The following is a 24,269-nucleotide window of genomic DNA, read 5'->3' on the forward strand; positions in this document are numbered from 1 at the left end:
ATGCTGCTTACTTATGCTCCTATAAAAAAGGGCTTTTGAGCATTGATGTATTTTCTTTTTCAGTTGTGACTCATTCCTGATTGCTTTAAATTTCTTCCCATTAAAATATTATGGGTGCCTGGTGCCACCATCATTGCCCTTCCCATGCCCTTCTTAATATACAGCAGTATGCAGCAGAATACTTCTTAATATACTTCTTAGTGCAGCAGAATGAGCTACCATTGCCATAGTGTCCTGCTGGAGTCTCTAACAACCAAGATTTTAGTGGATTTAGATAGAAAATATCTTCAATTACACATAATAGAGTATTTTCTTATATGGCTGTTTAAGTCTAGAGAACTTAAAAGTGGACATGTTAGTGGGACTTTAGAAAGAAGTGCAAATAAAAATACAAATTCAAAGATATACATATAAAAATAAATAAAAATGTTTCCAAGGAACACCTTGGAATCACTGGAGCCCTTACCAATAAATAATATTTGAGTTTCTCATAGGTCTAGGAGAAGTGAAGGATTTGAAATCTCAGCCAGGGCATGTTGTGGTTTGATTGTATGAAAGAAAATATGCTCCAAACCAGATATTCTGGGAAGGGCTGCTCTGACTTCTTTTCTTGGAAGATTAAGAAGTCAGGTAATTTTCAATAGTCACTATGATCATGACTAACTCAGAGATGGAGAAGAGGACAGAAAAGGACAAGAAGAGGACACACTGACAAACAAAAAGCTGTCTCAAACCCTACTAAATATGGAGAACATTGCTCTTTAATGATGACTTAAATATCTTGCTCAAATTTAAGTTACTGTTACAAATCTAAGTTTGTATAATTTTAATAATTCACCTATGATTTCTGTTTGAGAAGGGGAAATGTACTACATAGATCTTAATTATCTGGAAAGGCATTTTCAGCTCAGGGCTATCTACCGTGTGCCCTTCACCCACAGAAGGTCACTGGTGTCCTGGGCTGCAATATTGAAGCATTGCCCAACAGGTGGAAGGAGATCCTTCCCCTCCAGTCAGCACTGGAGTGCTTCACCCAGTTCTGGACTACCCAGTACATGAGAGACATGGAGAGAGTTCAGCAGAGGGCCACAGGGATGATGAATGAGCTGCAGCATCTCTCCTGTGGGAGACAGCTGAGAGAGCTGGGGCTATTCAGCCTAGGGGAGAGAAGGCTTGGGGGTCTATCAATGTGCATAAATAGCTGAAGGTAGGGTGCAAAAAAGATGGAGGCGTGATCTTTCTAGTAGTCCCCAGTACAAGGACCAGAGGCAGCTGGCACAAACAAGAGGCTCCCTTTGTCCATCAGTGAACACTTTTTTTTACTGTGAGGGTGATTGAGCACTGGCACAGGTTGGCCAGAGAGGTGATGGTGTCTCCTTCCTTAGAGATACTCAAAAACCATGTGGACATGCTCACTTAGTGTGAGCAGAGGAGTTGAAACAGGTGACTTACAGCAGTCTTTTCTAGACTCAATCATTTTGCTAATTCTTGTAATATTCTTGACACCATATCTGTATTTCTGATCTGTGCTTTTTCTTCCATTTTTTTTAAATATACATTGTGTTTAAGGCTGCAGCATCAGTGTGAATGTTAAGTGATTTGTTTCCTGGAAGCACAGATCACATCATCTATTCCTGCAGCATTATTCATATCTTGTAGTATAATCCAGCAAATTAATGAATGCCTTGGCTCTGACTCAGTAAAGCACTTAAACACACCTAAATGTCCTCAGCGGCACAGGTGATTCCTTTGGATCAAACTCTTATACTGCCATTTTTTTTCTTAGCAATTTCTCAGTCTCTATTCTGCTAATGTAATTAGATAGTAATGTAACTATCATTAGGTAGTGTTTATGTTATTTCTTGAATAATTCCTTTTACAATGGGAGATAACAGTGTTTTGAGAATTTATTGAGCAAATTGAATCTGGATTTAATGAAAAAAATATTCAATCATTAGGATAATTCATAGATACAGGTTTTGTTGTGTTACAAAAGGAGGACATTCCTATTTCTGCCCAAAATTCTTGCATTCTGCTTATGTATAGTTTTGATTTTTCATTCCTTGTGTATATAGGAATGGAGTGAATATCAATACATCAGATTTCATGTTTAAAAATAAATGAGGAAAAAAAAAAAAGGTGCTCGTTCAAGGATGTTCATGGACAGGGAGCTTATTAGTGAGCAAAGCATATACCCTACTAATTAGGGTTCCTGAAATTTTAAAGCTATGGAGTCATCAGTATCCACAAAAGCAATTATGGGAGAGTTTGTGTACAGCAGGGAAAACCAGTGTCTGCTTGCTAGTGAAGTCTTTTGAAACAGGCTAAGACTCTGATCTCATAAAACACTTTTATGCATCTCAGGTGCACAGGCCCCTCAGTTTCTGGTCCAGGTGCTACATACCCCTTTCTGTTTTCTGTGTTTCATCCACTCTGTAGAATCTCCTTCCTTCAGATGCAGACTTAAAGCAACGTGAAAAGACAGAGCTTGGATGAGAGCTCTGGAGCTCCCAACACCAAATTCTCCAAGTAGGCTTAAAAACATCATTCTTGCTAGGGAAACCATTTCCTCTATTTACACACAGAGCAAAGCTGGAAGAAAACACTTTCAGTATGGTGACTTAGTTAGCATATGAGTACCTGTAGTAGTGCTGCTATTAATGCTTTTTTGAAAGAGATGCCTGGGTCTGCAGTCAAGGTAAGTGCCCTGTATTGCTGAGTGAGAAAGTAGATCTTTGTGTCCCAGGAGATGTTTTGATTCAGGTGAAAGGAAAGCAGAATTGAGAGAAACTTCACAATACGGTGGTGATCGGATACTTGACTGTGATGTCTGGATTCAAACAACTGCTTCAGTTCAGCCACAGTGATAACTCGAACCAGATGACTCTCACTCCAGGTGGACATTCATTGTGCTGCAGGTTATCTGGAAGAGTTACTATTTCTTGTGATGCTTAAGTACATTCAAACATGTAAAGTGACTTTCTTAAAAATTGACTGTCTGCCAGTCAGCAGGTACAAGAGGTCATGCTAGAATACTAGAGAAACTGGGGAGAAGATGGTAATTTTTCACTTGTGCATGAAACAGATTATTACTGGCTTATTACATCATCATAGCCAGTAAGGTTGGAAAGGAGAAATTGCAAAGCTAAGTTGCAGTGCTTGAAGAAAGGTCTATTTGGTTAAGGAGCTAGTTGGAGTTTTCTGTCCATGGTTTTGCTGTAATCTCTTGTTGTAGTCTTGAGAACACATTGGAAACTGTTTGTACAGAGAGCTTTGCAGACAGAAATCAATTTCTTATATTTTGTTTGTAGATCTACAGAGTTCTGTGTGTACTTAGGTTATGAGTTTTTTGTACCTCTAGGAAGAGAATTATTTTATTAATTGACTGACTTCAAATTTATAAATAGTAAAAAAAAATTTTAAACAGTTTACAGTGCATTGCAACAATTTACAACAGTGTGTCTCCAAGACATTGCTAAATGATAGCTAACAAATAGGGAACCTTTCTAATGTACAAATATTTTCCAAGCGTTACCCTCTTCTACTTAAAGTTACAAAGAACCTTTGCTTCAAAGCTCTATTTTAGCACTTCTGCATCTTTACTTTTTGGCAGTTAGCTATTACAGCGTAACTCTTGAGGTAAAGTGAAATGTTTGTGCAAAGCTTGAAGAAATCTCAGAAAAAAACCTTTGATTATTTGAAGGGGAGGATTATGCCTTGAAGTATTAATTACTTAACAATTTATCTGTCAGTTTATTAATGCCCCTTCAAACTTTACCTTTAAGTACTCAGGCTCCTAGAAAGCTCATTTGGCAGGCATTGCTGTGGGAGAGAAAGGATTCTATCCAAACAAAAGTTAATGACTGCATTTTTGATAAAATTTTGGGACATCATCATTGTTGGTGCAGAACAATGGAAATGGGCTTTTTTGTATCTGCTGCTATTGTCAGTAACATGCTGGTATTTTTACCCTATAAGGGAGGAGGATTGAACACCCATTTATTTGAGGAAACATTCTCCATCTTTCCCACTTCCACCATTTGAAATACATAAATGGGATTTTTTGGCTGATAACAAAGATACTATCACTGCTATCAATTTTTTATATTCGCATGATGAACCAGATTATGGAAGGTGCCCTAGCTCAGTTGTCATTATTTTCCAGGTAGATCAATTTCCTAATCTGTTTATGATAACAAAATTTCTAGCATAGTCCCAGGGTGTTGGAAGAAAGAAGGGTAGAACGGGAAGAGCTATACTCATATTAGTGAATTATGTAATGAAATGGGAGTTGCCCTATAAATTCTTAGGTGCAAAGGATTTGATGTTCTTTTTATGAAAATTGAAAAATTTAATTCTAATGGCTATCAATTATCAAAAATCTTTCAGTTTATTTCAGAAGAGATCCAGTGTGTTCCACTGTGCAAACAAATCCCTGTTACAGTGCAGTAATTAAGGAGAGACTTGGAGCTGTTGCTTCTCACAGCATCAGCCTCCCTTCATTGTAAAAGTTAGAAGATGAGTCTGGGAACAGTAAACTGAAGTCAAGCTAATCCTTTGATTAGAAGTGCTTACTTAAGCCACTGGATTTGTGGATTTGCTAAAAAGTTGGAATGTTCCTTTTTTAAGGGCCGCTCTGTTTTGACAGCAAATGAAGTGCTGGAGTGTCAATGTGGTGAAGTGCTCAAACTGCAGAATTGCTGAAATTCCATGTGCATTGTGCAGGTTGTTATGTTAACTTTCCATCTGCACCTACAAAAATATGTGGGCTTGATAAGCTCTATGGTCTCAAATTCTCATATTGTTTTTCATTGCTGTCTCTTTTTTTTTTTTTTTTTTGGAAAGGATTAATATTGATTATCATCAACCAAGAAATGACAAAATGCTAATTTATTTTTAACTCTACAGTTTTGGAACTTCAGATTTATGTTAGATTTATCCCAGGTCATCCATAAAGGATTCATTGAGAGATACCTGCATAAAAAAAGCAGCAGGACTGGCTCAAAAGTTACATGTGAAATTACTTTAATGACTTTAAAAGACCATCGTACAGTAATAGCTATGCTAGAAAAATACAAATTTGAGGAATGGTTTTTCCTCCACTTTCAAAATTTAAAGTTTATAATATCACTCTTTGTCTTCCACCTACATACTTTTTTTTTTTATTGTTTTCCTGACAATTTATGTTCATTTTGTGGGGGCGCAGAAGTTGTTCCCATTTCAATTTAATGCTGTTTGATGACTTGCGGTTGTGGTGTGACTAAGACTATTACCATATCTTCAGATGCAATGCTCCCCTCAGAGAAAGCAGATTTGAGTCCTAGACTTGAACAGCTCTGTAAACAAATGTTATTCCCTTCCTGCCCGTCACACCTTTTAAAATAGAATGCCTGCTAAAGGCTGAATGTATAAGAACTCTGAATTGTTCTTGGGACAAGTAGGACCATCTTAGGATCTGACCATGGAGGTTAAAGGCATAAAATAAAAACACGCTATGTACTCTTAATTGTACCAAGCCCTTACTATGCAGTTAAGAATTCAGGAGGCTTCTGAATGGATGAAAGGATTTAGCATTCATGGATGAGAAGCTAAGCATCTAAAGTTACTAAAACCTTTTTTCAAATCTTTGATGTTCGTTGAGCGAAGGATTTCTTCTCCAGTCAGTTCCTCTGTGTCATTATATTTGATATGTACAAATTATGTTTATTACATGACACTCAATGCCAGCTTTTAAGTGAAATGTCAGTCTTTCCAACTTGTGGAAAGTGAATAGGAGGATTTCTCTGGCTGGCTTTCTTGAACACTGAATGCTCAACAATACCATCCAGTGACACAAAAAAGCTGTTAGAACCTGCATTTATTGTTACAAAATGTACAGATCAACTTTTCTGAAAATTAAGTATTCTACCTGTGGAGGAAGGAGAGATCTGACATCTTTCTCTTAGGAGATGAGCCTGCACAGCAACCTCTAAAAAAGAAATTATTTTTATTTTGCATTAATTGTGTGTGCCTTTACTCCTAAGGGTGTCTGAGATTCTAGAAAGCTTGTTTCTTAGTGAAAATAAAATCTGCAGTAAAAAGCTGTATGTTGTTCCCTGAAACTGTTGAATTTGTTTGATTTTTTTTTATTAGCTTAGCAGATTTGTGCTTACAGAAAGAACTTCTCCTATGTAAAATCTAGTGTAACACTATCAGAGTTAACAACATGTACTTCCAAAAGGAACGGGATCTATTATATGGGATGCGACTCCAAAAGAAATACCTTCTAGGCAGATTCTGCACAAAATGTGTTGCTCTACTGTTTTGGTTGATATCCACAGGCAGGCACCCCCCTGAGCTTTCATTTTTCCTACTTTTTCATGATTATCTATTGCTTGACAAATGGGCTTTGATTATTTACTTTGGATGTGCATGCATTCTTGTTGCCTGTTTCCCATCCCATGTTATAAAATTTCCTTCATGTTAGCAAATGAGCTATTACAGAAAATCCACCACAAAAGGATTTCCTATAGCTAGTGTATTTAATTTGTGAAAATTGTTAAAGCAAGTTCATTTACTCTTTTAACATAAAATAACTGCTTCATGTTTACAGCAGTGTATTTTTCTGTTGGTTCAGTCATGTTTTGGGTTTTGTTGTTGTTTTTTGCTTTCTCTTTTTTTTAAGTACTGTAGTAAGACCAGATGATGATAATACAATCGTGACATAGTTTTGAACAGTGCAGTAAGACCTCTACTGACTTCATGAAAAGCTGTAACATTTTCTGACTGTACTATAGCAAAGGTGAATATTGGATGAATAGAGAACAGGACTGATGGAAACTGAGGAGAAGGATTCCCTTTCAACAGTCATCTGAGAATCCCATTCAGTAATGGGGAGCTGAAAGATGTCAGTTCCTCAAAGTACTCAGCAAATACAGAGATTTTGCAGGTGGGTTGTCTTCAGCAGCTGCATGCTTGGTTTTTAAGAAACCAAATGATGCTTTTTCTTGTAGTCCCTTTTAGGTTATTTCTGTCAAAGGCGTTGAAATCTAGGGAACAGAACACATTTCAGAGCTGTTGAGTACAAAGCTTGAGGATGAAAGATTAGTATTAAAAACTGAATGGCTTCCAGAAAGCTGATGGTCTTTGTAAATATTTAGGTAATCATTAAGGTGATGTAGGTCCTTTGGTGCACCAGCCTAAATTCTTTTGGCACAGGATTCATAGCATGTTTTTGACCTTTTACTGGCTATTTCTTTTTCACGTCTAATCTAGTGCTGGGTCATATAGCTGCATTTTAATTTTTTCTCTGATGAAAGCTGTGGTAAAGACTGCATTTGTGATTCTAAACTTAATTGTAGAACTGTTAGAACCTATCTGGAAGTACTAGTTTGAGCACTTTTATTAATACTAAGAATGGGATAAGCTTTGCATGTTGCACTTCAGAGGCATATTTTTATGGAAATTCCTAGACATAAAAAAAAAAAGGTTAAGTAAAAATCCAGCTTCAAGTCTGTCATAATGGAAGTCATAGAAGAGATTTTTTCAAATACTAATAATTCTATATTCTATATATATTTTCTGTGCCATGTCAGTCTCCACCTACACGTTCATTTGTTCATGTTACCTTGTGGAGCATGGTGGGAGGGGTGGAGTTTAGCAGTGAACATAGTTTATTCATACTATTATCCTCTCACAGTAGAAGCAAGTAATATTCCTTGTAACTTAGACAGTACTCCCTTTCAATTACAGGAATACCTTCTTGCTAAAGCAATAAAGTGATGTATGCCTGAAGCTCCAAATACAGTGCTGTGCAATGTGACAAAGTTCAGTTCAGATATCAATGCTCTTCATGGTTTACAGAGAATTTGTTCATACGTGGGAGATCTAATGTCAAAGAAGACATTCTTCACTCCCTGCTCCCACCCCAGTAATTTAGCTGGTGGAAATGCCTGGGGATGAAATCTTGTTCCATACTACTCCATCAAACATCTCAATTACTCTTGTCAGTTAATAACATGACACTGAGGGAGATGCCTGACATCCTGTGACTTCTTGTAAGTAGGAAATCCACTTTAGTAGTGAGCTTCTGGAATAAAGCTAATGGAAACATGAAGTGCAGTTTTTCTTCCTCTGGATGCCATCCAGCTTTTTCTTATACCTGAATTAACCTGAGTGTGTTCCAGTTTAGGAAGGCTCAGAGAACTTCTTAATACTCAGTGCTAATACTTGAGATTGGTGACAGGCTTTTTCAGGTTCAATATTCTTGTTACCTTTCTCATGAGAAACATTTACATTGTTATTTACAGCACGCCTGTTAGAGCCAGGGGGCTTTTTCTAAACACGGTGCTAGTGCTGTCCTTAGCTGCTTGTAGCCTAGACATTTTTGAAAAGCCTTTTTATACATGTAGAAATATTTGACATTATACTTTTAAATCCGTTCACGTAGTTTAGTTTTTGTATCTCTCTGTAGTCTATTTACCCGCTCCATTTCATTCTCCTCAGTTTCTCCCCCAGGTTATAAAGCTCTGATAATAGTGTTGTATTTGCACTGAGCTGTGTTTTTCTTAAAACACTGTTACAACTCTGAGGTGTTATGCTGAGTGATAATAGTTCAGAGCTTATCACTGTATGTGCAATGATAAAGTGCCTTCCTGGTTTGCTGCATTTCATCTAGCCTTTTGTCACTTGATTGTCCCAGTGAGGGTGGCTCCCACAAACCTTTAGGTCCCCTGATTTCAGGGCAGTGTGGCTGAAAAGTAAATAGGAGGGGGAGCAATGGCTGGCATGAGGAAAATAACACTGTAATAAGGAATAAAAGAAAATAGGGATGATGCCCAAGAGCCGAACAATAATAACCGGGGAGAGCTCTGTGGGGGTGACCAAGGATACATAACCTTAGGGGATGAACATTCTAGCAGCCTAACCATATAGGGAGCAACGTTCCCCAGTCTGTAACTTATTTAACAGAATACCAGAGGGGTATCTTGGGAAAGGCTTATAACTCAAATGAAAGATTCCCATGGCTTCAGATAGATAGGTGGCTCTTCAGCAGCAATAGTTGGCTGGCTCGTGTTCCCAACCAGGCTGAGCTCCGTACTTAATTAGTCATTAAATCCTTCTGCTAGTTTTGCTTGAGTTTTTTGTTGTTGTTTTTTTCCTGAATAACATAGAATCACTGACAGATTTTGGCACCTTGGTATGAGCCCTTTTTTCTTTCATTCACATATAAATGTATTGAATGATTTAGGCCTTAATTTATATCCCTGTGTGTTTAAATTGATAATCTTTCCCCTGGCAGAATGAAAGCTGTGTTTTTCTAATCATCATATTCTGTTTCTTAATTTCTCACTTTTCTGTGTAGCCTGCATTCTAATTTGTTTAGAGGACTTATGTGAGAAGCCTTACTTCCTATCTTTAGAGATGTAACTATGAGCTGGATCCAATCTGTCCAATCCAGTATATCTTTTTTAGTTAATTACAAAAAAAAAAGGGGTTGTATTTTTTTTTTTTTTTTGTATACTCCTTAGTTGGAGGAACTACTCAACATATAAAGTTAGGTATTAAATGTATTTAAGATCATATCCTGGTTTTGAATGTGTAATTCTCTGGGATGTAGTTGAGGTTATTATTGTTGCTTTCTGGCCTTTTTGCTGCTTGGTCTTTTGTCAGTGTGTCTTAGTCACATTTATTTAAACAAAAGATTAAGGAAACTACATTAAAAACTCTATACCTAAAACTAAAATTTGCAAGATCATTTGGAAGACTGCCTACTTACCTTTGCTTGGCTCACTTTGCTGGGCCACCTTGATAAAAGTTTTCACCTGCATCAACTGTTAGATCTTCTCATGGACTAGTGAGAATGGTATGTATTTTTTCTAGGTGTCTGCTCAGTGAACTTGGAGGTGTGTTCCCACTGGGTAGGACTGAACATAATATTTTGCTCTGCATATGCTTAGCTGTTCATGACTGTTTTCAGTCACTTCAGGAATTCTTCCTGCTCTATAAAAGGGGAAGGCTAATCCAGAAATCCTGTTTTGTATCCTGTCATCTCAGATCCTTTATTCTCCCCAGCACATGGGTTTTATCCTCCTCCTACTGCACATTCCTATCACTTCTTTTTTGGAGCGCAAATGAATGCATGAAGTCTTGATCATATGGTGTGTGTGCCATACCAGTTTCCTTCATACTCTTAGTGGGTGTCGCTTAATGCATTAATCTTTTGTTCAGTACAGTTTCCAAGGGCTTTAATATTCACTTGTAAAACCTGTAATTTCTTTTAAACTTACATATTTTGTATGAATACTTCATTGTTGGTTCCTGTCTGAGAAAGTGTTCAGTTTTTCTTTTATCCTGTTCTCACTAGGTTTTCACCTCTTCACTGAAAACACTGAGAAGTCCCTAGCTTGTGTTTGTTTTAAAAATTATTTGTTGTGCATGATTGTATGACTGTCATGGGGCCAGCCTCCAATAACTGTGTGAACAAATAAAATCTGAAGATCAAAAGGCACAAGAAATTGTGATCCTTTAAATTTATTTTTTTTTCCTTTGTTATTCCCTGTTCATGCTCTTTGTCCTCTTGCTTAATCTGAAATTCAGGTGCTGTAGCTGTTACCTAAGAAGAAAGCTGTGTGCACCTGACCAGGGGTGATATTAGCAGGCAAGGGGCTAAAACTGCCTTGAGCTGAGTAAACCCACTGCTGAGCTTTAATGTGTTTGTGTTGGTAGGAAAGTAAATCTACAAATACTTCTATTATTCAGCATGCACTCTATTGATCCTTTCTGCCTGAAATAACTGTAGTAGATTCTTTTGAAGGGAGGCAGTGATTCCTAGTGGTTAGAATAGCACTGAGAAAATTGAGGGTGTTCTATGTGATGGGTGTGTGCATTTTGATCCACTTTGTGTGCATATATACACAACTAAAAATCTTCCTTTGTGTGAAAAGACTATTGCGTGCCTTTGAAGATTTCAGAATTCCAGAATGAAAGTGTCATAGGCAATGTCACTTAAAATGCTGAAGTTTTGGAAGCAGGGTTTGTCTAAAATGTGTGTAAAACATTTTTGCTAAATATGTGATCAGACACTTTGCAACAAGTCAGCCAACTACAGTGATGCTCACATGATGTGATTCAGTTGTGTATGTTAAGGGTATTAAAATGGTTGGGAATCTATTGCATCTATTACTGATTTGTGCTAGAACACTGGGAAGGAAATTTGTGACAACCCTAGTTTACTTTGTCTTTAAAGTTGAACATATTTTTTTTAACTTATTTCTTACCAAGATTGTGTAAATTCACAATCTTCAAAACCTTGTATGAATGTTGAAGAGTTCGTTGGGTTTTGATTTTCAGTATAGTCCAAAGATGAGGTTTAGATATGTTATTTAATCTTTAACCTATAATGGCATTTTTCTTTCATAATTTAAAATTTTAAGCATTGGTTTCTTGCAATCTCAGTTAGACTAATCCTCTACTGTGGATTGACTGCCTTTTTATCAATTTAATGGCTAAATTTCAGAGGTAAGGGACAATAATTGTATCCCAGCAAAGTATTTGAGAAACCAAAGAGTTTCCTTTTTAAATATTTCCTATTTTTGATCAAAACGTAACAGAAGTAGTAAAAGTGCCTGTCTGTGACAGAATGAATGCTAAATTCCCATTTGAGCTTATAGCAACAAAGCTGGAATCTTACTTTATATGGCCAGTGTGCCAAGTAATGTGTAAAGCTTCAAAAAGTAAGTAGCTGTGTTTAGTTTTTATCAGCCTGTGTGCAACTTCCTTACATAAACAGTTGTGTTTAGGCTTCTTTATTCTGAGTATTTTCCCTGGAGATGTAAAACATACTTTTTACTAGGAAGACAGAAATTACTCTATAGTCATGTTTGGCCAGTACCATTGAAGTTTGTCACTTAATAACAGGCAGTTTTAGCTTAGTCTTTTGAATGCTGTATGACTGTGAGATGTATACAGGTCTTTGTGTAACGACCTGTTTTGTTGTAATGAGGTTTTTTTAAAAAATGCTTTCATAAAATGGGTTTTTAGAGAAAACTTTAACCTGTTCAAAGAAAAGCCTATATATCAAAAACGGATATTTTTGTGGGCCTTCAAAAGTTTAAATGCTTTCTCCAGTATGATGACATAAATGCAGCCAAGTCAGAAATGCATCTGCATTGTACTTTGCAGATCATAAATAATTTTTTTAATTTTTTTTAGTGAAACTGGGAAAAATTAAAGCAGTGTAATTTCGTATTTTAAACCTAAGACTTTATCACACAGAATAAAAAAAGCAAAACCTAAATACACTAAATACACTAAAATTGTATTAATAACATTATTGTTACAATACCTATTAACTAATATTGTTGAATGATCTGTCTCTGGGAAGGAAGAATTAACTATGTTGGGAACTGAATTACAGAGCAGTTTGATGATGAACTAAGCTTTACACATTCTTCATTGGTGGCAGAGTTGGAACTACAGCAAATATTAAGTACTAACCACACTTCTACACCCCTGGTCTTAATTTCTTTTGTGAATGCTAGGTGCTATCTTAAACTTCTGTACTTTCTCTTGCCTGCTTGCATTTGAATGACTGTGGTGCTTGTGAGGCTTGGATAACTGATAGACTTCATTGGCTTGTATTAACACACTTGACACAAAACAGCTAGAGAACTCTATTTTAATTGTCATAAAAGATACATGAAGTATTGCAAGATGAGTGTTCCTGTCTTTTGGAAATTTTTATATTCAAGACAGAGTAAAATTTGACATTGAAAAGGCACAAGTTTTTAGCAAAGCTGGAAAATAAAAGCTTCCACTGACAGCATTTCCATTGCAATACTCATATGTGGGAGGAATACACATCAAGACATTTTCTGACTAAAAACACGCTTAAGAACAAGGGTGATAAGTTACAGTCATCAATTCTTATGGTATTGTTATGGGGGATGGGTATACTCCTGTGTAGTTGTTTGTTGAATGTTGAGCTGAATTGAAAGAATGTGTTGGCCATCCTTGTTTTAAAACACACCTTGATTGTGTTTTGGACCTTGTACCTTCAGAGACTGACCTATATACTTTGTGAAAAAGTAGATTGATAATGGCTGCCATGAGTCATTTCATGCTTGACCTGTTTAATTATCCTTGTGGTTATCTTTTAAGCGAAGGAAAAATATTGCTGGTTACAAGAACTGTATATACTAAGATACTCTAAATTTAATCTCCACAACCTGTTCTTCCACCTTTACCCTACAACTACAGAAACAACCTACAGGCATATTTTTAATTAACTATCTGTTATTTATATTCATAGATCACATGTGCAAGTACACAGAATTGATAACTGGGTGGGAAGGATTGGGCAGTAAGTTGAAAATAACTGCAGAAAGTGTTTCTTTCCCCTGGAAGTCAGCTCTTCTAGCACAAACATTTCAACAAGTTTACTGCAATAACACCATTGTTTTTTCTCATTGAAGGAGGTAGTTCACCATAAGCCCACACGTTTTTAATTTTGCTTTTTTTCTTCCCCCATCTTTGCAAATACCATTATGTACATGTTAATCTGCAGTGTAATACAATAAAGTAACTATAACTTGGTGTTGTAAAATATTCCCATTTTGTTTCTTCAGTTTCTTATTGAAGTACGTTTTCTTGTCTAACACATTCTCCTGAGCAAGAAGAGCTAAAAGGAGTCAGAGTTGTGCAGTGCTCTTGTGTGTGCCAAGTGGAGGCACACATAAGGATGGAAAGGAAGAGACTTTAATATATAAGCTGCCAGAGAACTGCCTTTCTTATTAGGTTTCTTATCAGTTTAGCAAACTGCTTTCTGTAGTTTGTTGTTTTTCTTCTGTGTGTAAATTCCACTTAAATAATTAACACTGATTTATGAATGGTGCCTCCTATATTATCCAGAGCATCACTGAAATATCTATGGTGTTCTCAACATGTAGAAAATCCTGAACAGAAAAAAACAAAAGGCATTCCTAATTTTGATGCAGAAGGGCTTAATGAATTTGAAAGCACAGGAGGAAAAGAAGTACTGCCTTGCCCAGCTTGTTTCATTTGAGTAGGGTAGGTAGATAAATACTTCACTTCTTTGAAACAATATGCACTTTCCCTGTAACTTCGTGTTTATTGTTAGCAGAGAGTCCCTGAATGATATTTGCTGGTGTTAATGGTGCCATCTGGAAAACAGGCTTCTGAGTTGTTTAGAGTTAAATTGTTGGTTATATATCAGGGCAAGGAGATTAGGTAGTTAATTTTGCTGGGATGCTGTTTGCCTATTTTACAATAATATTTCTACAGCTTTTTGAAAAGACCAAGTACTAAATTAAAATTATTTTTCATTATGTATCTTTTTAGCCAGACAACATGTTCTGGCATTAGAATTTTTCCACGTGGAACTTTGCAGACAAAACTGTGGCATGGTGAGGAAAAAATCTTACTTCATGGTTTGCTCTTATTAAATACATCCATTTTAATGAAAGTGTTGGCTTGTGTAGCCTGTTCTTTTTGAAAATGGTCCCAGTGCCAGGGATGTTAAAGAATGTAAGTAACCCTGTTCCTCAGGAGATCATGTGGAATGAGGTTTATTTCTTCCTTCCTGCCATCATCTGAAGAAGAGCTGACAGTGCCAGGCCCCTCAGCTGGCAGGGCTGCTGAGCAGCTTCTCACATTGCTGCTGCCCCACTCAGGTAGGCACTGTGACTTGGAGTGGATGCCTGAGAGTCAGTCTCCTACACCTGGAAACTGCTTCCCAGGCACACTTGGCATGCTGCCCTCAGGATGTAGATACAAAGTGTGACAGGGTGTTTGTGTGTGGTAACGTGGTCAATAGGTGTCAGACCTTGGCTCTTGGTGTAGAATTTGGGTCTACCTTTCTAAGTATAATTTTAGATTGATTGGTTAGTAAAGCTGTAGCTCTGAGTCAGTGGTCAGTTGTCTGTTCTTACCCAGCTTAAAACATACAAGTTGTATTGTTTTTTTCTTTAAAATTTTTCCTAACTAATTTATGAGAAGTCATCTCATAGAAGAGTAGCAGTCCTGACCTTCATCAGCTTTGATATTAACTAATTCTTTATTCATCAAGTAGCATGCAGCATGATGTTGTTTATAAACACTGGATATCAGATAAAGCTCTTGAGTTTTTCTTTAGGATTGACTGGTGGAGCAGTATGATGCTTTTGAAGAAAACCAATTGTTTAAGTCTGTATATGTTCAGTAGATGAGAAAGAAGAAAAATATAAGGTGGAGTGTGGAGTAAAATGAAAAAAACCCAAGGTTTAGCAGGTATAATTGTTGTTAGTTTCTGTATGCTCCAGAGACTGAGGGACTGAGCTTTCAAATAGACTGTTTTAAAGGCTGATTATTTTTTCAAAATCCTAGAAAAGGTTTCAGTGATAAATAAAGAGATTGACAGGTGGAAGACTGAAGTGATATCAAGAAAAGAATAGTAATAGTACAAAAGCTGACATGTTCCACATGTGCTCATATTTATTGTAATGAATATTCTATTGAGAAATTAATTTTGTGGAAGTAAATGAGAAACTGTAAACTGTGGCATCCTGCGGCATGTACCAAATAACAAGGGTAAATATGCTGAAGTACAGTACTGAGATGGAGAGTCAATATTGTAATAAGTTAATTCCCACTGTTCTTGCAAAACCCTTGTGTTGGATTTTTTAGTCATGATCATTTAATTCTTCAACCACATACAGCAATGATTTTTAAAATACTTTAAGCTGTTGCTAGTAAATAATTTTCTTTATCTAATTTATAGAGGGCATGAAGGAAGAAGCTGAAGTGCTCTTTGAAGAACTGCTTGAGAGGGCCAAAGCTGGAGAGCCAAAAGCACAAACAGAGGTAATTTTGTATGGTTTTTGTCTGGTCTTGTTTGCTCTTAATTCCAAAAATAGCACTGCCTGCTGCAGAATTATTATCTCTTTCTCAGCTGAACTGTGTCTGTTTAGATGCTAAACTATTCAAAGAAAGGTGATGCCATATATTGAGGAATACATTGAGAAATGCTGCTTCCTTGAGAGTGAGTGGCGTCAGGTCCAACTCTTTAGCAAGGAAAAGGTACAGAACTGATTTTGCTTTTCTTCTTTTTAAAGAAGCATGTGTGGAGCTGTGCAGATAGGGACTGCTGAATGCTATTGGTTCAGCACTACAGTGTACAAAAATATACCAGGGCTCTTAGGCTGGACTCTGGAGGAAACTGAACACCAATGAGGTGCTTTAGCAGGGACAGAGGTTGGTTGCTGATATTTTCCTCTTATACCATTTCTCTGTTGAATTATACATTTTAGAAAAGAAGCCCCTCATTTATTGAAATTAGCTGTGTTTACTTATTTTTGGCAGATAAAATTGAATTAATAATATCAGTTCTGTCCTGCATTTTTTAGCACTTAAGGTTTTCCCTTAGGTTTTAGAAAAATTATACCAGTTTTCCACTGCATTCCATCACTTGGTGTAGTGGTATAAATAGCTTAAAATTGTATAGAAGGGTTTTAATTTGTGTTAAACTTGGTTAGTGTTTTACTTGAGCATTCTTTTCCAAATTCAGCTTTGATGCCAAATAGGAGTGGTTGCAGTCTCCTACATGCTCGTTGGTGGTTTGGATTTTTCCCCAAGGAAATCAACACTCCTATTGTAAATTAAAATCAGAGGTAGGGATGGGAAAGTAATTGTTTTAAAGCTAGCAAAAAAAAAAAAAATTGGCAGTGCTTGTTCCCCATTCCATCTCAACTTGTTTGAGGGGCAGGCTGACCTTGGAGTTGTAACCTGAGATAGCAACAAATTCCTCACTTTGAAACAGCTGGTAGCTTTGTGGAGGATGAAACATTATCCTTGAGGGAATCATTGCTGTAAATTTATCTTTTGGCTCTATTCCTCCACACAGAAGAAAGCAAAGTCCATAATATTCTTTCAGGATATAATTTCCAGTTGAGTACAAATACTCAGAAATACTAAGTCTGTGATGCATACATATGTATAAAAATTATGGGGATTTTTCTCCTTTGCTATTAATTCCACCTTTATCTCTTTAACTGTGTACATTTTCTATTCCCACAAAATAATAGGATTCTTATAATAAAAAGATACAGCATACAATTTTGCTTCAGTGTGCACGCAGGATGAATTGACTGCCTGAAATGGAGCCCAAAATACAGTAATTTCTTCTTCATGTAGTCACATTTCTTGTTACTTGTGGAGAGAGAATCAGCTTTTAGTTTTTAAATCCTGAAAATAAATGTATTTCTTCTCTGTGGTTGAATACATTCTTTTAGAATCAATTACAAAATTGTATTTTTATTTCTCACATTTGTAGGAGAATGAACAAGAAGCTGGGATGCCACTTTTGTGCTGTTTGTTAACAATTACAAAGTCTAACACTAGAAATCAGCTGGTTCAATGGCTTGTAGTTATTTTATGACTCCGTGTTTATTCAAAAATAATTCTGCAATGACTATGAAAATAAATGCACTCTGAGTGGCTGTCAACATGTATTACTCTAACTTAAATATATGTGCTTTTAAATTGAGAAATAACTGTATGGCAGTTACAGAATGAAACACCCACAGCTGGAATTCTGTAATGGAGAAAAGGCAGTTCTGTGTCTTTAAACAGGGGATGTCTGCAAGGGGACTGCTTGACGTGACCAACCCACTTAGCAAAGCCAGAGATGGGAACAGCCTACAGAGAAGTACAGGATGAGGGTCTGTGTTAAGATATTAGCAAATATGGCTTTATTTCACACTTTTAGCTCATGGGAAAGAGAGAATCCCAGGCTGCTTAAATGACAGATTGGAGGTTAACACCTTTTCCTATCCATTTTCTTCCTTTGACTGCTACAGGCCAGAGCTTTGCAGCCATTTTCAGGTGGTTTGATGTAGGAACTTTGCTGTTAAAACCACAGACAAGCCAAAAAGCAATTGAGTCATAAAACAGGTTATGCTATCATTTTGCTTGTGTGGTAGTCTTTTGTGCTATGACTAGTCCTATGATCTGTTAGTTGATGTTGCAATATGTGTTTCTATGTCCAAGAGATCCTTAGAAACTTAAGAGCTGCGTGATTAAGTGCTGCTACTTGTTAAGCTTTGCTCAAAATCTCAACAGCTGTAAATATAAACATGCTTAAGAAACAGCTGTTCCTGTCAGATGGATGTTATTTGCCATGTAATTTGTTCAAGCAATTCCTTTCTGAAATAAATAGCTGTAGGTACATCTGCAGTTGAGTGATAGATTACCATGCAATTGCTGAAATATTTTATTTTTTTTCTTTGTCTCATAACCTCTGTTCTTGGTGTGCACTTCCCGTGGAACTCCGGCATGACTTTGTAATCAGTGTTTGGGTTATCTAGTCAAATTTTCTCCTTATCTCTGTATGGTTTTGGATAGCTTCACTGTATGTGCTATGGATTTAATGTCTACCCAATAACTCTCTGTGTGGAAGTTCTTGAAGCGCTCACTGAAGTATATGAAACCAGTTAAATGGCTGGAGAATTACCCTTTACTGGTTAAGAAAGGCCTTTCTGATTATAACAGTGCATTTAATCTACATAAGGGTAATGTGATTTATTAATCCTTCAACAGCATTTCTTTAGCTTTAGTGGCAGTAACAAATGAAAGTTTCAGAGAACCTTTCAAACAGGGTTTTTTGTTCCAGCAGATAATACTGTGGATATAAAAAGCTATTAAGGTATTGCATTAATTACTTCTAGACTGTAGCTGAAGTAACATTAGGGAGAGAGTGCAGTGAGCCAAGCAAAAACATTTCCCAGATTCTCGAAGTATGCAGATAAAATATCCAGTAGTTCTGGTCATTTTCTGCCATTTAACTTTTTATTGCCGTGTGTTGTGATAATCAGAAGCATTTCATACTATTGCATAAATATAATTTCTGGTATATTTTCATATATTTTGATTTTTAGAAGGAAGAAAAAAGGTGGTGTTTTTTTCTTACCTGTAAAACAGTAACATAGACAACTGCTTGGTAATTTCTGTAATCCTGAATGGGAGAATTTTTGTAAGCTTTTTTACTGAATTTGCTTGATGCTTAAACAGTATTAGTTTTATTCCATTCACCAAATAATCATGAGTTTGCTTTGATCTTCAGTGACTGAGCTGGTGTGAGTCAGGGATTGCCCTTCTTGAAGCCTGCTTCCATGTCAATGCCTTGTCAATAGCTTCATCTGAATTTCTAATTGTCAGTGGCACCAGATTATATTACATTTACTTTTTCTGGCTCTAAAATGAAGTTAGCAGTATTGTCTGGTCATTGTTGTGTAGGAGGAAAAGAATTCAAGAAAACTTCTAACACCATGAGATTCACCTGATTCTGTCAGATTCCTGAACACCAATGGCAACTGATTCACTGACCTGGCCAAATGTGTTGCAATTCCTTCTTGCTTCCAGTTCTTCCAGATCTTTCCAGTCAGATCAGCTTACAACTAGGTTCTTTAGTGCTAAGAGCAAATGTTTTGACCTTTTGTTCAGAGAGAATTTATCTTAGCTGAGTTCCATGGGGTGGGAGGGAAGAAGAAAGACATAGAGACAAAGGGGAGTATGTTTCAGTAATTGAAGGAATTTCGTTTCCTATTTATTATAGGTGGGGAAGCACTTCTTGAGATTAGCAGAAGAGGAGGATGAAGAACTTAACAACTGCAGTGCAGTTGACTGGTTCATCCTTGCTGCTAAGCAAGGTCGAAGAGAGGCTGTCAAACTCTTGCGTAAATGCCTGGCAGACAGAAGAGGTATGGGTCCTCTGAGGCATCCTGCTTCCAATTCCCACTTTATCTGAAATACTATTGTACTTATTTGAACTCTGAAAAGTTCAAATGATCATGGCAAAATTGCGTGAATAGTTGCTAACAGACTGCTCCAACAGGTAATTTAAAGAGCACTAATTACCAACACTGCTTATTAAAGCATTTTTATTAGTTATTTGCTTGAATTTCTTTATGAAATCCATGCGTGTTCTGCTCATCCTCACCTTTCATGGAAGCTTCTTTTCTTTGACTCTGAAGAGCATAAATAACCACACACACAGCTACATATCTGCTGTTTCATGCTTTTGCCCCTCTCCAACCTCTCTTCTAATTGGGTCTTGTTCACTGTCTTCTCTCACTTTAACATTCTTGTCTTCCTCCATGCTACTTCCCATGCTTGCAATGGTCTCTTCTCACCCACCAACTATATGAACTCTTACAAGGGGAAAAAAGCCCCAACAAAGCAAAAAAGAACAACAACTTTTACTCAGTTCTTGGTGCCTTTGCATGTCACCCATGCCTGTCAGCATTACCTTTTGCCTGATCCACTGTGCTTCAAAAGTTGAAGCAAGACATAGTATAATGCATATCTTGCACAGCTTTGAAGTACAATTTAAACCTAAGCAATGTGATTAGATTTTGATAAGCAATGGACATAGAAGGCATTCGAGTAATTTACTTAGGTGGTCAGAATGTGACTGAAACTTGAGAAGTTTCAGACTAAACTGCGAAAAATTGTGAGCAAATCTATCTAATCTGTTTCTGCTTGGGTGTGGGATAAGTGTGTAATGTATTTTTTCTTTTGTTGAGGCATAACTTCTGAGAATGAGGAAGAAGTGAAAAAGTTATCATCTGAAACTGACTTGGAGAGAGCTGTGCGAAAAGCTGCCTTGGTCATGTATTGGAAATTAAATCCAAAAAAGAAGAAGCAATTAGAGGTTTCTGAACTGCTGGAGAATGTTGGGCAAGTTGACAATGAAGGTTTGTTCAAGAACTGATTTATGGTACTGATAAAATACAGACCTATGGGCACAGTACAGCTAGAAACCTAAAGGGCTTTATGATTAGGAATGAGATAATAGTAAGTGTACAATCTTAAGACTGTACTTAATGTAACTCTCTCAATGACTAGCCCTCATTTAATAACTATGCTCTCTGGACCAACACTTGCTGTAGGTCATGGGTCAGTTAAACACTTGTTTAAGTGACCATATATTTAAAATGTCTTTATTTAGCACTCACTGTCCTTGGAAAATAGGTATTTTATGGCTTTGATTTTTTTTTTCCCTCTAACAGTCATCCTGGTGATACCTCACTAGATGTTTCAATTTACAGATTCAGTCTTCAAGACATTCTGTCACTATAGCACTAAATGCTAGCTGTTTCTTTTTCTAGTACAGTAAAAGGAATATAGAAAACTATATAGTCACTTGCTATCTGTTTTTATGTAAGTTTGTCTTCTCCCTACTTTGAGGAGTTACCATTCCTCAGATGTTGCAGTTACTGGTTGATCACTTTAACTGACTGCTTTGACTTTCATACACTTCTTTTATTGAAACAGATGGTGAGAAGCAGCCTGGCCCGGTCCCTAAGTCCGTGCAGAAGCAGAGAAGGATGCTGGAGCGATTAGTGAACAGTGAATGTGAGTGCATGCTGCTGCTTTCAGTTTTAGTTTCTAGTTTGCTTTGGTAAACAATTTTGTGGTGGCAGACTAAGAATGTAAAGAAAGTTTGGATTGCAGTAAACTGATAGTGTCAGTTTATTCTGTGTGGAAAACCAATAACTTGATCTGCATGTGACCTCACAGAAGACATCACCATTACAGTCAACTACTAAAGGGAGTTTGCATGTCATTTGTTATTTTTATATTCTTGCCCTTTCAGCACGCAAAAGTCTATTCAGCAAAGAAGATTTTAATTTTCAATATTTTTTTTTTAGTTCTAACTGCAGTAAGTTTTCTGATTACAGTGAGGGAATGAATTATGCACCAATTTAGTGCAGGCAGATCCTTCATTCTGTTTGACTTGCTTTCATTTGTTCTTCCCTTATAATTAATATTTGTCTTTTCATATTTGTTCAATGAATGATTTAGAAAAGATGCACCAAGGTACTTATTTCATGATTTACAGCAGCTTAGTTCATGTATTGCAAAGAATTAAACCCCTTAACACACACAGGGTCAGATTTGTAGACCTAAGTCTGTGAGTTTTGTAAGGTTTGGTGGTGTGTGGGGATTGGAAATTAAAGTTTTCCTTAGTATAGCATAACTAAGAAATGCTGATGTGCTTTTGGGCTTTTAGGAGGATGGTCAAAGAAAATGAATTATCAATCGCTACGATGCAGCATGTGTAGTTTTACAAGAACAGTATTTAACATAAGGTTCAATTATTCATTGTCAGGAAAACCTCAGTTTCTTGAACAAATGTACCAAGTCATATGGAGCAGTTCATGTGCAGTGTAGATCAGTACTTGAAGAGCACTTTTAAATGTCAAAAAGCATATTATTTACTAATACATCTGTAGATAAGATTATGTGAAACTAAAATATCATACATGGAACAGGAAGTCAAATCTGGAGGTTTGCAGCTTTAAACTCCTTGAAAGATTAGATTTACATTTCATGAGGTAAATTTGGCCTTTACCTTCAGGGATTGTTCGTTACACAAGTGACTTGAAAAATAGCATTCCTGAGTGGAGTATTTTAGTTCTCATTAGCTTTGACAGAAGTAAAAGAGGAGCAGGGGCACATGCCTGTGTATGAATAAGGGATTAAGGGATGTGAGAAACAATATTTTGGAAAGCAAGCTTGTGGTCCAATCAAAGCTTCTGTGAGACTATGTCAGCTGTTTTTATGACTTGGCTGCCACTTCTGGCAAGCTAGAAACAGTCCTTCAAGGACAGCACTGAGTTTCATTGTCCAGTCATTGTATCATAATGCAAATGTATTTGGGTTCATTTGAGCTGTGTTGCATTGGGGTTTTTCCATCCCTTTAGGTGAACTGGCTTATGCTGCTACTGAGTGACTGCACAGCAAGTCATTTTGTTCTGGATTTTTCAGTAATTCAGAGAGCTATCAGAAAAGGAACTGGCAAACATGATTTTTGGTTTTTTAAGCCTTGAATTGCAGAAAAAAATAGCAGGGCAGTAAATGAACCCATACTTAAGTGTAGGCAGAAGTGGATGGGGGGAGGCAGGGGAATTTGTCAGAACCAAACTGAAAAAAAATCTATGAATAATAAAATAGAATCTACAAAATATGCTTTTTATATCAATTTAAGAGGCACTTAGGTGACAAAATACTAATGACATTTTAAAATGAAAAGTTTCAAACACTTAAAGTAGAAGTTAAGCTGTTACCTCTTCTCTAGAAAGCTTTTACCTTTTCATGGAGGAATAAGAAAGCTGTTACTCTCCACCATTTACTCCTCTGACTCAGAGTTTCTTCATTTACCTTGCCAGAAGGAGATTCTTCTTTCATTGTTAGTACATTAGCAATACTTGGAAGATAATTTTTAAGCTAGATATGTGTTTGCAGATACCTGATCTGGGTTGTCCTTAATGGAGGCCTAAACAGAAAATTAGAGGTGACATTGTCAATGGGCAGTTGTTGTGTGCCTGAGAAGGGTGCGTGTCATTGCAACTATACATAGTAAGTTAATAACTCCTTCCTTCTCAGGATGTCACATGATCCTGTAAAAGTGCTGTTAAGGTATTTTTGTGAGGTTCTAACATGTCTGCTTAGTAATTCTACACAAATAAGACTATTCCAGCACTATATGTTTTCCCAATAAGGCAGTAAATTTAGATCACACCTTTTGTGTTAGGCTTAGCCTGAAGCCCACCAAGACAGCTAAAGAGTCTCACAGATTTCTTGATGAAAGTAAAGTTGCCCTACACTCTGTGAATAATAGGAATAGTTAGGAAAAATAAATCCTTTCTTGTTTCTTAGGAGGCATGCCAGATGGTATTTTGTGGGACTTAAGGGTTCATGCATGGAGATGGGGGAGTGGTAAAGAGACCAAGCCAGAGGCAGCATCCATATTGTGAGATTAAACCAAAAGATAGATTGTAAAATCCTGATTTTTTGTTGACCTCTTAACATTCCTCTTCCTCGAGTATGTATCTTGAGACAAATACTTTGTTCTATATCTCCAGTGTTCTCAGTATTAAATACTGAGCTATTTATGTGTTGCTTCTATAAATGTAGCATGTTTAAATTAAATATCTTCTGGGCCCAAACCCATTAATGCTCTGATTTTGAATTTGATGAAGTAATCTGTCTCTTTAAAATCTCAAACTAGTAAGCAGGCCAGCTTTCATATCTTTGCATCAGCTAACTAGTTAAATTTACTGTGTAGGAGATGTGTTACAGAATTTTGTCATTCAATTCTTTCATGTATACAGCAATGTAATTTGATTTAGTTTATGGAAAAACTAAATTGCTGTTAATTATTCTACTTTACAAACTGCATCAAGCTTGTCTGCCACAGAAACTAGTTAATCCATGCTAATGTAGAGAGT

The 24,269-nt window shown here is 36.7% G+C and overlaps 1 protein-coding gene across 4 annotated transcripts in view; it reads left to right on the forward strand.

Annotated features, from left to right (window-relative positions):
* Nucleotides 1-24,269, forward strand: part of WFS1 (wolframin ER transmembrane glycoprotein) — a 33,395-nt gene that overhangs the window by 3,857 nt on the left and 5,269 nt on the right. For all 4 annotated transcript variants that reach the window (XM_033513655.1, XM_033513656.1, XM_015624984.3 and 1 more), the window contains exons 3-6: nucleotides 15,758-15,840; nucleotides 19,589-19,733; nucleotides 20,559-20,729; nucleotides 21,310-21,390. In XM_033513655.1, coding sequence (XP_033369546.1) covers nucleotides 15,758-15,840; nucleotides 19,589-19,733; nucleotides 20,559-20,729; nucleotides 21,310-21,390 — 480 coding nt within the window. The remainder of the gene's footprint in view (nucleotides 1-15,757; nucleotides 15,841-19,588; nucleotides 19,734-20,558; nucleotides 20,730-21,309; nucleotides 21,391-24,269) is intronic.

The sequence above is a fragment of the Parus major genome, chromosome 4 (assembly GCF_001522545.3).
Source record: "Parus major isolate Abel chromosome 4, Parus_major1.1, whole genome shotgun sequence".
Classification (NCBI taxonomy): Eukaryota; Metazoa; Chordata; class Aves; order Passeriformes; family Paridae; genus Parus; species Parus major.